The sequence below is a fragment of the Melanostigma gelatinosum genome, assembly GCF_949748355.1.
Source record: "Melanostigma gelatinosum genome assembly, chromosome: 9".
Classification (NCBI taxonomy): Eukaryota; Metazoa; Chordata; class Actinopteri; order Perciformes; family Zoarcidae; genus Melanostigma; species Melanostigma gelatinosum.
Window position 1 is genome coordinate 13367179 of NC_136642.1, and position 15233 is coordinate 13382411.

The 15233-nt window shown below is 41.4% G+C and overlaps 1 protein-coding gene across 2 annotated transcripts; it reads left to right on the top strand.

The window, feature by feature from the left end:
- Positions 1 to 798: 798 nt before the first annotated feature.
- tax1bp1b (Tax1 (human T-cell leukemia virus type I) binding protein 1b) lies at positions 799 to 15224 on the top strand. Of its 2 annotated transcripts, XM_079275989.1 has the most exons (18): positions 799 to 893; positions 2606 to 2799; positions 6800 to 6902; positions 7326 to 7516; positions 7693 to 7851; positions 8731 to 8879; positions 9081 to 9171; positions 9789 to 9974; positions 10132 to 10383; positions 10911 to 11081; positions 11482 to 11554; positions 11665 to 11783; positions 11960 to 12085; positions 12607 to 12693; positions 13218 to 13419; positions 13524 to 13684; positions 13823 to 13908; positions 14175 to 15224. In XM_079275989.1, the coding sequence occupies exons 2-18, from the start codon at positions 2623 to 2625 to the stop codon at positions 14371 to 14373; spliced, it is 2532 nt and encodes an 843-aa protein (XP_079132115.1). In that variant the 5' UTR covers positions 799 to 893; positions 2606 to 2622; the 3' UTR covers positions 14374 to 15224. The 2 variants fall into 2 exon arrangements, with proteins under 2 accessions (XP_079132115.1, XP_079132116.1); XM_079275990.1 differs by lacking the exon at positions 11960 to 12085.
- Positions 15225 to 15233: the final 9 nt, after the last annotated feature.

A 15233-nucleotide genomic window follows, 5' to 3' on the forward strand; every position in this document is an offset into this window, starting at 1 on the left:
CTTTAAAATGTTCAACTATGCATATATGTCTGCTGCAAATATCGGTACTAATATTATTCAGGTTATCTTCCATCTTATGTTATGCATTAATAGACTGTATATAAGATGTATTATTTTTTAAATTTCCCATTTTTCCCATTATTACTGAGTGTGCTTTACGTTCCATCTTATTTTACATTAATTAGGACATTCTATTCCAGTCTTTGTGTTCATTCTATGTCCATTTTCCCTTGTTGTAGAGCACGTTGTGCTGCATTGCTTGTATGAGGTGCGATACAAATAAATGTATATAATAATGTATTATTACTATTTGATGTGAATCTCTAAAGCTTACTGAAAGAGGTTCTACGTATTTCTGACAGGCCTCGCTAAAGCTCGGATTGGGACTGTCTTATTCACAGTGGTGGGATAACTAGTAATACCACAGTGAAATAATTCTATTCATATCATTTCCATATGTTATTATTTAGTCATTATTTCTGACTCTTAATGTGTAAGCATTACGTGTCATAGTTGACCAGGGTGAAGCTGAACTTAGCATGTAAAACATTTAAATACAAAGTAACCAGTAACTAACTTATAGTAGTATAGCAGAGTATAGTGGAGGGTTTACGATACTTTAAAAATAATGTAGTTAGCTACTTTCCACCACTGCTTATGTTCTCTATTTGGACTTGATGTTCCATTATATCATTAGTTATTTTTAACTGTCTAAGGTTATGACATTGTTAAAAAATGTTCAGACGGGTGGGATTCCCAAATAGGTCCCCTTTCCGGAAATGACGTAATGTTGTTATTATTCCAGGAAGAGGGCACGGGGAAGCACTGAACTGCGTCAACAATTGTTTTTATGATACATTCGGATTTCAGCTGCTTTTCAACATGGCAACTCGGTATGTCTCATGATTATTTTATATACACGACTAATCGCACAGTTGTTGGTATTCTGTCCGCTCGACGTGTGTTTTTAGAGACGGCGTTGCTAACTGTTTACGTTGGCTAACTTTGTCCTTCCTGATAGCCGTGCTCTCTAGTTAGCTGCTCTTTTCGCTGAGGGCGTTGTAATGTTTCTAACCTAATGCCGATGAAGTGTTTAAGTTAATATGTTGCCGTGGAGTCTTAGGAACACGTATAACGTGATATTTCCCGAGCCTTTAACGCGTGGTCTAGTAAAGTACCGTTAGCTAGCTAGCTTGTTAGCTTAGCCAGACGCTGATCACTGTTTCCACATCAGGCCTCGCTTCGTAGCTTATATTTAGCTAGCTGTTAATATCAGACATTACCGTTGACTTTTGACACATTTGTGTCTAGCTTTACACATCAGAGGATCGCCGTAACGTTAGATGACAATGTTCAGTGTTTCCGATTATCATCCGAGCAGCTGTTTTTTTTACTGTCACAGGCCCAATTACGTAGGAAGAAATGATCTGAGCTTAGGCCGCTCATCATGCTGCGTCTTAGTGTCAACTTCGTCAGACTAAAGGTCACTTGTGTCTAGAACAGTTTCTTCCTCTGCTGACATCTAACTGTGATTGTGGTGTCTCAATCTGAGTATTTAACATTATTGTACCTGAAAATAAAGTGGTCTAAAATGCATAGTATGTTAATGCTACTTTTTTGTAACAAAAGTAAAGTTATCTTGCCAAATAATGACTTAAATATCAATGAATGTCACCCATTATAATAAATAGAAGTCTTAATGTATCTGGTGTAAAGTGTACCTGAGTTGTGCTTCATCATCAAAGTGATTTTCTTTTTACCTTAAAAGATAACAATCAAACATGAGCCACCTCCAGGGACAATTGTTTTATTTTTTAGAAAATAAAACATTTGTTTCTTTTACGTATTTGTTGTTTGCTAAATTAATTATGTATTGCAGGACAAATGTAGGCTAATCTGTGAAATTAAAACAGCGTAAATCAGTTTCGTTTTTAATAGCTAAATAAAGATCATTATTTCTTTTTTTGAGAAAAAAAGAGGTCCAGTACAGTTTTTCCACTTCATTAGTAGGAATTAGGTTATCTTGCACACAGAGGATGGGTCTATCGATTTTGGGTCTATTGAGTTTCTCATTTCGTACAACTGTTTCACTTTTGCATTTGAGGGATGAAGCCAAACAAACCTATTTAAGGCTTAAACAGATGATATTCAATGTTAAACCAAGCCAACTTGTGTCTTCTAATGACAATGCACAATCATGGCTGATACCACAATCCATCTGTTTAATGGAAATACTTTTAAATGATCCCATACACTAATGAAATTACTCTTTAAGATAAATGTCCATGCACTGGTTGACAGTCCTTTACGGCTTATTAAATGATTCCCTGTGTTTGAGTCTAATGAGAAACTACAGCAGATTGGGATGGCACAAACATTTAGTTTGGGTCTGGATTGAAAAGCAAATCCATACCCTTGAATAATGTTTATATGTATCATCTGGAAATTGGCAATGGCTCTGTTTGAATATCTAAAATAAAATCAGTCTTGTTGTATAGAAATAGTTTGTATCTTCTCATTTATTGTAAAGAGTTATATTTTGGTTGTTTCTGTGGTTATTATTGTTCCTCATCATATATTCTGTGGCTTGTGTCTTCCTGTGTAGCCACTGCTGAGTGATTTATGGCACTGTTCCTGGACGGGACTTTATTAAGCACCAACATGGACACTTCAAACTTTGCCCATGTCATCTTCCAGAATGTGGGGAAGAGTTACATGCCCCACGCTGCTCTGGAGTGTCACTATACACTGACGCAGTTCATCAAACCAAATCCAAAGGACTGGGTTGGCATATTCAAGGTGAATAACCCTCTTCAGTGTATTAAAAAAGAAAACAATATATGCACAATGATTCTTAGTAAATGGAGTAGCATAAGTATTACAGTATTTGTTCTCATAGTTAAAGCATATTGCATATGATAGGTAAATCTCTTAACTGTGTGATATAGAGACTATGGAAGAATGACTTAAAATCTATGAATCTGTGCCAATGAACACCTTGCAGGTGTGTTTTAATTACCAGTACTTTTACTGAAAAGGTGGAAACATGATATTAATTCAGTGGTGAGGGAGATTGCAAGTGCAGCTGTTGTCGAGTTTATTTGCAAAGTGAACTTTGAAGAGGGAATGTAGCATTTTGATCCCCACCACACACTTCAGTGTCCCACATGGGTCTTGTTATAGGAGCAGTCATTTGTTTTAATCGTGTGTAGTGAATCATGGATGTACCGGTACACAGAAGCATGTGGCACCAGGCTCTTCTGGACCGGCATGCCTTTTATCTTCCGGAGATGAGGTGGAAGCTGGAATTAAATCACACCAACTAAAAAAAACAACTACCCGTACTTTCCGGACTATAGAGCACACAGGTATATAGGCCGCACCAGCTGATTTTCAAAAGAAAAAAGAACTTGTACATAGATAAGCCGCACTGGTCTATAAGCCGCAGGTGTCCCCGTTGAACAGCAAGATGCTTTCAACAGTACTAAAGTTGTCTTCTATGAACATCATAACATGTCGCTAGCTTCTAAGCTAATTTTAACATTACGGCCAATGGGGAAATGCTAACTGCGATTATCATTAGCGAATATATATAATATATCTTTGTACATCTTTTCATGCAGACATACTTGCATTACAGACTAAGGTCTCTCAAGGCTACCAAATGAAAAACAATGAGGCAATAACTGTTGTTGCTCATAGCTCTGAATAGCTGTTGTGCTAGCAGCAACTGGCCAAGCCAGTTAGCCGTAAATGCTATTCAGAGCAGAGAAGATCAGCTTTTTCTGAAGTCTGCCAGTGGATCCTAACAGCCCGGAACAGTGTGAAAGAATCCACCTTCACCAACGTGTTCTGAAAGGCTGGGATACTATGAGATTAAGGGGACAGCGCAATGAGGACGACAACACAAGCTCAAGGGCGGATTTTCCCCGGTTCATGATGTGGTGTGTTCAAGGACCCAAATGCAGACTCGTTTCTTTTTTTTTTCTTCTTTTTTTTTTTTTTTTACAGTTCTACAAAACTTGTTCTACAAAACATTTATTTCTCTCACTCTCAAACACGCACACAAAAAAACTCTTGAACAAGTTTTGAAGAACAAGTTTTGTAGAACTGGGGAAAAAAACTGGCATGAAACTGGCTTTTCACGGCATGAAAAGATGTACAAAGATATATTATATATTCGCTAATGCCAATCACGGTTAGCATTTCCCCATTGGCCGTAATGTTAAAATTAGCTTAGAAGCTAGCGAGTCGGACATGTACTGTTAAAAGCATCTTGCCGTTCAACCTTTTTTGTTAACAGCCCTAGTGAGAGGTAGGTCAAAGGTACTTCATCCATATTGTAGCGACCCTGTCAGTAACAGCTGGTAGCAGAGGGGTTGCTGGTAGCAACTGTTCTGTGTCGGGAGCTAGTAAATGTTGTGTTAGACCGGAACCGGAAGTTGCGGTTGTTGTGGTGGAGAAAAGCTACGGAAAAATCCGTATGTAAAGCGCACCGGACTATAAGCCGACACCTCAAAGCGTGGGGTAAAAAGTAGCGGCTTATAGTCCGAAACGTACGGTAAATAACGTCTCTCTCTGTTTGTGTTGCATTCTGCCTGAATGCGCTGCTAGTATTAAGAGTCAGAAATATACTCGTATCACGCACTTATTCTTGCAGCATGCTGTAATGCCATTAAGCCAGCCAAGACAAATTGTTGCAGTTTTGTTCAGCATGAGAGATTGAAATGGTTCATATCTTTGTAACATTGACAAAAGCCATTTATTCATTCTTTATCAGAAAAAAACCACATCCATGGTAAATATACTTGTGTGCTATTCATGATGTGTTTGTGGATGCGTGCACACAGAGGGTTTCATCAAGCCTCTCTGAGGAATGAGGTCATGTTAGGCTGCTGATGGTAGATCAGGTGATGTCTGGCTGTTAAGATACTGGATTCAGCACTCTGTTGTAGCTGGGTGCCTCATCACATTGTGCTTAGCCTCAAGCTAGACACTAAACTAGACCTTAAAATCACAAATTTCCTGAGTCTCTAAAACACAGAGCTGAGCTGGAAAAGTCACAAGCCCAGGGCAAGATCGTAAATTGTGTAAATGTTCCTGGCAGCGCTGACAGATGAGACGTTTGGTGCCAAGTTCTTCGGTCTGTATGCATCGAGATAACCTGGATACATTGTGCATCAGTGTTCGCTCCATAACACTTATTTAAATTGAAAATAAATTATTTTCACATTTCTAGTTTAGGCTTTCACACATGCCAACCGAAAATAATTTACAGATGTTTAAATTATACCCTTTTAGTTTAGCAAGTCAAACAAACTAAATATGCTATTGATGGTAGACGGCTTCTGGTTTGCACATGGACAGAAGCAGCCTTTGGCCCGTTTGATGTCGGAACATTTCTCAAACGGTGTGATGCAAGCTGCTCTCAGGTTCATGGAGGAATGCTGTTGTCACAGTAGCCTAGGAGAAAGCAACTTAAGCAAGCACTGCTTTATAATTAACCTGTCTTCAAGCACAACCTCTCAGTGTGATTCATGAGCAACTTGCTCTTAAACGTATACAGTCTGACTGTTACACAGACGGTACATTACCTCCTGCTGCATCTTTACCACCGGCTTCCGTCAGCTTTCTTGCAAAAGAATGACTTTGCTGTTGGTGAAATGCCATGTTTAACAGAAAATACAGTGGGAGGCTCTCTGGTCACATTTCGTCACTGCTTGTTTGGAGATTTTACTCTTGCTGTGTTATCTGTATTTGTTTTATCGTGGCTCTGCACCGTCTCTACCTCCTCTCCTCCTATTTATACACATTGCAGACCGGTCTGTTGTAAGTGAAAGAGTTCCTCTCAGAGTTGTCACCCCCCACCACCACCTCTGCTGCTCTAATGAGTGGACTGGTAAGGGCTAGCCTTCAGTAATGGCGCTCTCTAACTCGGTGCATGTTTTAATTGCTTCCTGTTTTTTACTGCTGGAGGCTGGAACTGCACCGGTAACAATTGGGGGTTTTGGAGCACCAGAGCTTTCTATCTCTGGCTCTGATGAACACTTTGCAGTATTGTAGCTGTAGGCTGTTTGTACACAGGTGAGAAAATAAACTGGTCAGATAGTGGGGGAAAAACAAGAAGCCTGTACACATCAAAGCAACATCTGTTGCAGACATTTAAGTGAGTTCTGTCTGCATTAATATTTAAAATATAATTTTGGCTCAACTTTAAAAGTCAAATCACACGCTTTAAGACCTGTTCTGTGGTAGAGGATGGTGTGATGGTCTGGTTTGACTGGGCTTGTTGTGGATGCACATGTGTGTGCCTGAGTGCACACTGAAAGCCAGCCAGCTCGATGTGACTCTGATTTTGTGTGACAGTTTTACGGCAGCAGGCTGAAGTTATGGATGTATTTTCTGTACTCCCTCCTCATCAGCCGCCGGTTAACAACACATAAAATACGTATAATTACATTTTGGTTTTCATTTTCAGGTCATTATGTATAAAATTTTCACCTATTTTCCTCTTCCTGTTAGAAGTGAGTTGTAGTTACATTTCCACAGTCAGGCTTGCACGTGCACGTGTTGACCAGCAGTTTTTCAGTAGTTTACAGAAATGATCATTTTTTTTCCTTTTGGCATGGTCTTGCACTATCGCTCCAACATGAGTACCGTAATAAACCAGTTTGAGATATTTTGGAAGTGGTACTGTGTGGATTCTAGGAAGTCTCCTTGTTAATCCTCCATTGTTATTATCTTACACACTGATGTGGTGAGAGCGTCTGGTTGACTGGATTCCCCACAATGTCTGCAGGTTGGTTGGAGCACAGCGAGGGACTATTACACATTCTTGTGGTCGCCTCTCCCAGAGAACCATGTGGAAGGCACCGCGGTCAACCGAACGGTGGTCTTTCAGGGTAAGATCATACCATAGTTTTATGTATCTTTGACACCTTTTAATGACTGCATATCTGAGTGCTGTTCGGAGGATTGTTAAAACTTTAATGCTGAATCAGTGGGTAGAAATAAATGTGAAGCTCTCCCCGTAGAGATTCTGGTGTTAGAGAAATGTTAGTTTGTGTTTAAAAAAATATATAATCTTTTATACTTTTTTTTATAAAGTAATGGAGAGTGACATGAAGGGAAGAAAGAGTCTTATTTGCTTTTTAGATTCAAACGCTGCACTTTTTCAGTTATACACGCACTTAATCCAAGTGATAGCTGCACTTTGTATTAACTTTGGAATAAGTGTCCAGTTTAAGAGAAGCTAAGAGGAATATCTTTTGCTTTGCTTCTATGTAATGCTGTGACTTCGCTGACTGGATGTCCTTCTTCCCCAGGATATTATGTGCCCAATGATGATGCCGAGTTCTACCAGTTCTGTTACGTGACCCACAAAGGGGAGATCAGGGGAGCCAGCACGCCATTCCTGTTTCGTGCCAACAGCCCTTCAGAGGACGAGCTGCTGACTGTGGAGGATGAATGCAACTCCGACATCCTGGTGGTCACCACCAAGGCCGGCTACTTTGAGGTATAGTACGCCTGAGAACGGCTACCTAAATCATAGTAGGTTGTTTTGGACATAATGCACAGTGGTGAATAAAATTATATGCTATTTGAGCAATGGTGGTTTCTCTTTGTCGGTGAAGTTAACTATTGTGTGAGTGGCCCGGACATGTTGACCAACTCATCTCTCTCTCTGTGCAGCAAAAGATGGAGGAAGCCCAGCGAGAGAAAGAGGAGCTGGTTAAAAGCATGGCCCTCCTGCAGCACGAGAAGGAGCAGCTGGAAGCTGAGAAGGAGAGCCTGCAGAAGGAGTGTGAGCAGGAGAAAGAAACCTGTGCCCAGCTGAGAAGAGAGAGCCAAGTAAGCTGACAACAGACTGAGCCCATTTTTAACGGCAGTTGGGAGTGCCAGCAGTAAGGAGGGAGGAAAATGTTTGTTGCTGTTCTAAGCGTTTTGTTAGTGAAGCAAGAAGTCCTGCTCCTTTTCTGGTGTATATTGTAGTCGTTGTTGATTGAGCAGCACATATTGATAAATGTGCTAAATTATAAGACTGATGCTCTTTTCTAGTTCTTGTAGTTATACCAAACAGTCTCTTAGCACCCTCTAGCGAAAGACTGCGAATATGCAGAGCTATTCAAACATGCACTAGAAGTATAAATCACACTGACAGATATGAATGTCCATATTTTGTTTTTATAGCACAACATTAAGTTTTAAAGGCGGTGTCGGTATTAATTCATATTGCTGTCCTCTGCTGCTTTTAAAACGTTTTTCAGATGAAAACACGATTACAGATTTTGTGGCTGTTCATTTTATGACTCAACTTTTATATGATTTTTTTAATGTGGTGTGAATATAAAGATTTAAAAATTCTTCCTATAAACAAATTTCCTTTTGCTTTTTTGATGTCTTCAGTTTAGTTTGAGAACTCGGCATCGTGACAGAACGGTCATTTTGGTCGAGACTTTTTATGCTTTGCACACGTTTTCCACGAGCATAGAGTCAAAGAGAGAGATGGAAAGTGATATAGCAAGAAGTTAGCATTATTTTTGTCGTGTCCGTTTTGAACCCATCGATATTTACGTAGGTCTTGGCACAAATTAGAGTAAAGTATTTATTTTAAGAATGAGAATAATTAATTATTTTAAGCATTATATTTTTGTACTTTATATCTTTGGTCTTTTTTTTTTGTTTGTTTTATTCCAACTGTTGCCAATATTATATTTGATTGTCTCGCAGGATGTGCAGAATTCGTCCCAGGCCCTGCAAGAAGAGAAAGAGGAAGTAAAGAGGAGGCTGGAGGAAGCCACAGCCAGAGTTCTACAGTTGGAGGAGGATCTGATTGGAGTCACTCAGAAGGGTCTACAAAAGGAAACTGAGCTGGACAGGTGAGGTCAGGATGGAGGGGTTCTTGCAGTCACATGCACGCTTATTCATGTGATTATCACACGTCTCATTCGTCACATGTTTCACATAATCTATAATCCATGTCACTCATCAATTTTTCCAAACACTGAATGTGAACATACACAGTGGGACGGGTGATATACTTTGTGACTAACAATGTTTATGACCTTTTTTGTTTTTAGTCTCAAGGATAGAGTGAAGAAACTCACAGCAGAGAAGGAGGCCCTTGAATCTCATCTCAAGAATGAGAAAGATGAGAAGGAACTCTACAAGGTAATGTGATGGTAGCAGCTATGTACTTTCACGTCACATGATCATAATTGTATTCGGTTGGCTGAGCAGGGGTTCGGTTGACTGCCACATTTGTGACAGTTTTACAATCTCTACACTTGACACTCCTTTCTGTTATATTACATTGCCCAAATTGGAGGTCCAGTTCATTGACTTCTCCTGTTTTTGACTTTTTACGACTGTGATTATTCTGTATACTCTCGCTCAAGCATGAAGTCTAAAGAGGGCATGCCTTATTCTGTCTTCTTCTGCTGCGTCTGGTGTTTCTGTGCCTTTGTTGTGGTCGGCACTGCAGAGGAACTGGGAATGCCACATACTTCAGTGTCGCCACGGAAATGAAGCACAGAAACCCTCTACCTAATTTAACTTGCACCCTCACACTGGAGCCGTTGCACAAGGACAACTTTATGGGCCTATCTCAATCTCTGTGTTGTAATTTAGGTCATGCAACATTTATTTTAATAGTCATATGCTCTTCGGTACATGATCGTGATTGGTGTTGTATAGATGAGGCAAACGCCAAGGACTTTATGTTTTATAACTTCTCTTGTGTTGTGTAACTTATTCTGTGTGTGTGTGTGTGTGTGTATGTGCACCAGATTCACCTGAAAAACCGTGAGCTGGAGAACACTAAGCTGAGTGCAGAGCTGCAGATGCTGAAGTCTGTGGATGTGAACAAGGAAAACACAATTGCCCAGTTCAAAGAGGAGGTGGGACGCCTGCAGGCGTGCCTCACTGAGAAGGAGAAACAGTACAGAGAGATCGTGGCCAAGGTTCCCGCCATGGTACAAATGATTTAGTTTGAAAGCTTTAAGAAAGTCACAACACCGAGATAGATTTCTATGTCATAATAACGATGACATAATAATTAATAGAAAATAGTGATAGAAAAAATAAGAATAATTACAAACCTTCACTTGCAACGTCTTTGTTTTCCGTCAGGGAGATTTGAAGGCCCTGAAGGAGAAGCTGCGGCAGAAGGAAGAGCAGCTCCAGGCCAACCATCAGCAGTCCTCCTTGTTGGCCGCGGAGTTGAGGGATGCCTCCAGCACCCGCGACCGTACCATGTCTGAACTCTACCACATGAAGCTGGAGGCCGATGCCCTTCGCCAGGCTAAGGCTGACGCTCAGGCCCAGTGCGTGCGCCTGGAGCGCCTGGTAGAGCAGATGAAGGCAGAGGCCAAAAGGGAAGCGGTAAGGATGATAATCAGTCCGCTAACAGGCTTTATCGATGAGACGTTGCATTGATTTGATATCATCATAGGCAGGGGGTAGGCGATGTGTGAGCATAGAAAGCCGGTTAATATTCTGTGTGCCAATGAGTAGCAATGAGGTAAACAAATAAAAGTATGGTTTGTTTTACTGAAACCAAGCATAGCATACTTAAGAGAGTTACTGGTCGGAAGAAGAGCAAAATAATAGAAACGGAAACTAAAAAAGTGTAAACTAAATTAAAAAGAAAAAGATAACATCCTCACCCTGATCAACACAGTTTCCTGTGCTGCCTGAGACCGACACATAACGACAGCCTTTTATTGATCACCCTGGTTTTATCCTTTAACAGCATCCCTTTACTGTAAAGCCCTTAATGGTACCTTAAGGATTATGTTGATCATCCACAATGTCTGTTAATGGTTTCTTTCTATCACTACAACTTCCCAGGGGTCCTTGCAGTTGGCCCATTACTGTGATGTGATTACTGTAGTGTTTCTCTTCATCAGGCCAAAACAGAAGAAGAAGCAGCTGGAGACCCAGCTGTTTTAGCAGAGCTGCAGAGAGAGGTGGAGGATCTGAAGCTGCGGCTGCACATGGCTGCAGAACACTACAAGGAGAAATACAAGGAATGTCAGCGACTGCAAAAACATGTGCTTCGACTCTCTGATCAGCAAGGGGTAGGTCCCAGCAGACACCCGCCGACATACTTTATACTTCTAATAGATGAGAACAGAACTTGCATGTAACACGTTGACCGACTCTCACATCCCACTAAATGCCCTCGGGGGTAAAAGGTTCTTGAGATTAATCACTGTCAGCATTCAATGTGCTTGTTTCAGACACTAACACATTCTAATGTCTGACATTGTTCAATACACACAAATATAATCTGCTGTGTCATTGTGTGATTGTTTTCAGTCGTATACTTTTGTTTGTGTTCTTAAAAGTCATGTTACGTTTTGTTGTTTACTGACTGTGTGGATCCAGCTCAGGCCTGTGCCAGTTTACTTTCGGTTGTTTTTGTCTCCCAGTTGCATTGGGAGCTCATTTTCAACACTTCCCTTGCTCTGTCTGTAGGATCTGAAGAGAAGCTCAGCACAAGAGGCCTCAACAATCCCCGTATCAGTGAGTCCAGACCCATCGGTGCCAGGTACGTTTTGTCTAACTCTGCCAAAGTGTAAGTCATGGAATGAACAATTGCAGTTCAAACCGTAATCCTGCTTTGCCAAACGGTCTGACTTTCCTTCATTGTCTTCACAGGGAGTCCAGGGTCTGCTGATCCCATGCTGGAAGCCATCATCCAGGACAAGCTCAAAGGATTCAGCAGAGAGGCTACGGACAGGAACGACAAGTACAGGAAATGCAAGCAGATGCTGGTGGTAAGAAACGTATATCATTTACGTTTTTGTACTGGTCACGTGTCCCCAAATTAGATGTTCAAACCCTGTTGTCAAAGACTCATGTTCATGTAAGTATGGGCCTCCTGCATGGTAGGATAAAGAAATATGATTTTTTTTTTTTAAAGAGCACTGGTTAATATCTGACTGCTCTTCAGGAGGAGAAGGAGCGTAGCTGCATGTTTGCCGATGAGCTGTCCAAGATGGAGGTGAAATTTAAGGAACAACTGAAGATGAATGAGAACATGAAACTGCAGTTGGCATCAGAGGAAGATCGCTGCAAGGTCAGTCAAGACACTAAGCACTGCGGTCAGGCCATTTGCTGCAAGTGATGCTCTGCTGCTGCTTTCAAATCAGGCCTGTCTTTGGACACTTACTGCGCTTTTACTGCTGGGTATGGCTGGTTTCGCTCTGGGATGGAGCCTTTGATGCAATCTCTCCCCTTGAACAGAGCCTCTCTGACAGTGTTGTTTATGAGCAGGCCTATCTGTGAGAGGACATTTTACTGCTGTTTATTTCAAACTCTGGAGACAAGCGAAGTTTGGCTCTGAGGAGTCATCTCCAGTTGCCTGGCTAATGCTGTGCTTGGCACAGGTCAGGCGGATATTTGCTTAGTGTCTCGGAGGAATTCAAACAGGTTGTTTTGCTTTGACCGGTATTGTGCATAAATCAGTCCTCAGCAAAGGGAAGGTTTTTATGGCTGTGATCAATTAAATGTCACGCAGTGGGGTCTGAGCTTATTTTTGATCGTGCAGTTTTCAATCAAAAATGCATCTTGTGTTGTTGTGTCTTTTGTTTACTTCAGAGCCAGGTTGCTGAGAAGGGACGGGAGCTGAAGGAGCTGAAGGACACACTAGCACTTGTTGTGAAGGAGAAGGAAAAAGTGGAGGGGGTTAGTGACAGCTTTCATTTTCTCTTTTATAGACTTCTTCCACTCTAAAAATTCCTTGAAAACTGCCATTCCCCTGCCATTTTCCCTCTCCCAATCTGGTTTGTGTTTAATACGCCTCTAATTGTAGAAGCAAAGTAAATGAGTTCTTATTTTCCATTCCATTACTTTGGACCACAGCAAGGTCCTCACTGACCTACAATATTGCTTCGAGGTAATGCTGTTGCAGCTAAGAGGAGCAGGATGACCCAATTTGAGGTTTAGACTGTAAACTAAATTGGTGTCTGCAACTAACATCAATAAAACACAGCCTCCCAATCCCTTTGAAAATGAGAAGAGTTTCTTTTTTAATGAAGGCACAAAGTTAACTGTTTGTGTGAGTAAGAACTCATAGCTCAGGAGCTGATGTGTGATTTTATGCAGTGATGTGTTGCTTGCCTTGAAAGACAGGCAGGCATAGAGATGTGTAACTCCACAGAAAACATTATTAAACTAAAATAATAATAATTCTGCTGCTTCCTGCCTAGGAGCTCCAGAAGGGCGGCGGCAGCAGGAAGGGAGATCAGGGCGGCAGTGAGAAAACCAGTTTGGAGAGTGTCCAGTCCAGTGTGCCTTTATTCCTGCAGTACCCTGTCCCTTACACCCAGGATGCCCCCACCCCCCTGCTGGTCTCTCAGAGCCCCAGCAAGCTGCATTTTGGGAACCCTTACTTCATCTCAGACTCAAAAGGTTTGTTTCCTTTTCAGAAAGATTCACAAACCTTTGTTTAAAATTCTCCGGAAATAACGAACGAGTATTTACAGAAGCTGCGTCTCTGTATTCCCTCCCTGCAGATGAGGGAGATGAGGAGTTCTCAGATGACCAGCTGCTTAGGCTGCCCCCTGTGGGCCCACCCTCCTGGGACAGTAACGTGGTGTGTATCCAACCCACCCGCAACCACAGCCGGCCAGAAGGCCACGAGGAGTCCGAGGAAAAGCAAACCAACAACAACAATGTAAGCTCGGACTGTGGCGTCAGTATTCTCTCCCATGTGCAGAATGCAGTTAAATGCTGATGGTTCATTTCTTTTTCTTTTTTTCCCTCAGTGTTAAATATTCACAAATGATCATAATTCACAAACGTTCTTTCTCAGGGAAATACCAACGAACAGCCCACAGCAACTGAAACTCACAGCCCATTTGTGAGTGATGGACAAACTGCCTTCTGCTTTGATCCCAGGTAACACACCCTCACATGCTCAAACTCCAATAAATGCCTTACAAGTCTGCTGCACCCTACATTTTCTAACCCTGTGCATTGTAGCATGTGTAAAGTGTTTGTTCTGCTGCACAACCCCCTTTTGTTGGTATTAGTCATGCAGCAGGCCACCCACGTCTCATCAGACAGATGCTCTTTATTAGCCGGCGCTCCTGGTTTGCCCACATCATCACTCGACTGCTTATTAACGTGAGCTTTCTCTTCTTCTGTCCCCTCCCCGTGTGCAGCATGGACATGAAGCGATGTCCGCTGTGTGAGGTCATCTTCCCCCCCAACTATGACCAGAGCAAGTTTGAGGAGCATGTGGAGAGCCACTGGAAAATCTGCCCCATGTGCAGCGAGCAGTTCCCGCTGGACTGCGACCAGAAGGTGTTTGAGAATCACGTGCTCACCCACTTCGACGGCCACCCGCTCAACTTCGACTAGAAAATCAGCACATCCGGTCTGCCTACTTCCTGTGGCCACTGAAATAAATCACTCTGCACTCTTCTCTGCATGTAATGGTATGAAGATCCACTCTTTAGGACTGTACTGACTTTCGCTTTGTTACTTCAACTTAGAGAAACACTTTGAAGTGATGTGACATTTTGAAATGACATTGTAATTCAGTGTATATGGCAGCAGGGCTACTGAGTTAACATTTTCTTTCATAGGTAAAATGTTTCCCGTCATTTGGATTTGAAGAATAATTTCGGGGGATATGACTGTTGTTCGTATGTATGCTGACTTTAAATTGACTCGCACCGATCTGTCAGACTACAGGATGTAATGAATCAGGGAAAGAGATAAGTGTTTACCAAACCTACATTTAAAACATCCAATCAAATGATTCCCCCTTCAACATCACTGTACAAGTCATTTACTCATTCTTTATAGAAAGCAGCCTTGGTGCACAATATGCAGTCAGGGAGAACTCTTCAGTGATTACATTTAGACATAATACAGTATATCCTCAGATCATCTATTTTAGAATAATTAAAGCCAATGGTATCGTGAAAGCATTGATACTTTGTGTGATATATATGATGTGTTGATTTGTTTTATGTTAGGTTTCCTTCGTTTTGATTTTGAATATGTTATGAGTGTTTTGAATATATGGCGTTTGTGTCGGATCCTTCATATCATCAGCTAATCAGTGCATGCTGAGCTTATGTTAAACTTCCTTCTTTTGTTCTCCTCTTTTACAGTAATAACTTATTTCGTTCATAGACATGTTTCACTTGTTAAGTGAGTCTCATGTATCTAATAAGAACTAATAAAGTCTGTTTGAATCTGAATCGTGTCCA

What these genes read in the sequence shown, in the direction of transcription:
- tax1bp1b (XM_079275989.1), top strand. Translation starts at nt 2,623, where the DNA reads ATGGCACTGTTCCTGGACGGGACTTTATTAAGCACCAACATGGACACT. An exon ending in AGCTGAGAAGAGAGAGCCAA is followed by an intron (nt 7,852 to 8,730) that starts GTAAGCTGACAA and finishes ATTGTCTCGCAG; the next exon opens with GATGTGCAGAATTCGTCCCA. An exon ending in AATGCAAGCAGATGCTGGTG is followed by an intron (nt 11,784 to 11,959) that starts GTAAGAAACGTA and finishes ACTGCTCTTCAG; the next exon opens with GAGGAGAAGGAGCGTAGCTG.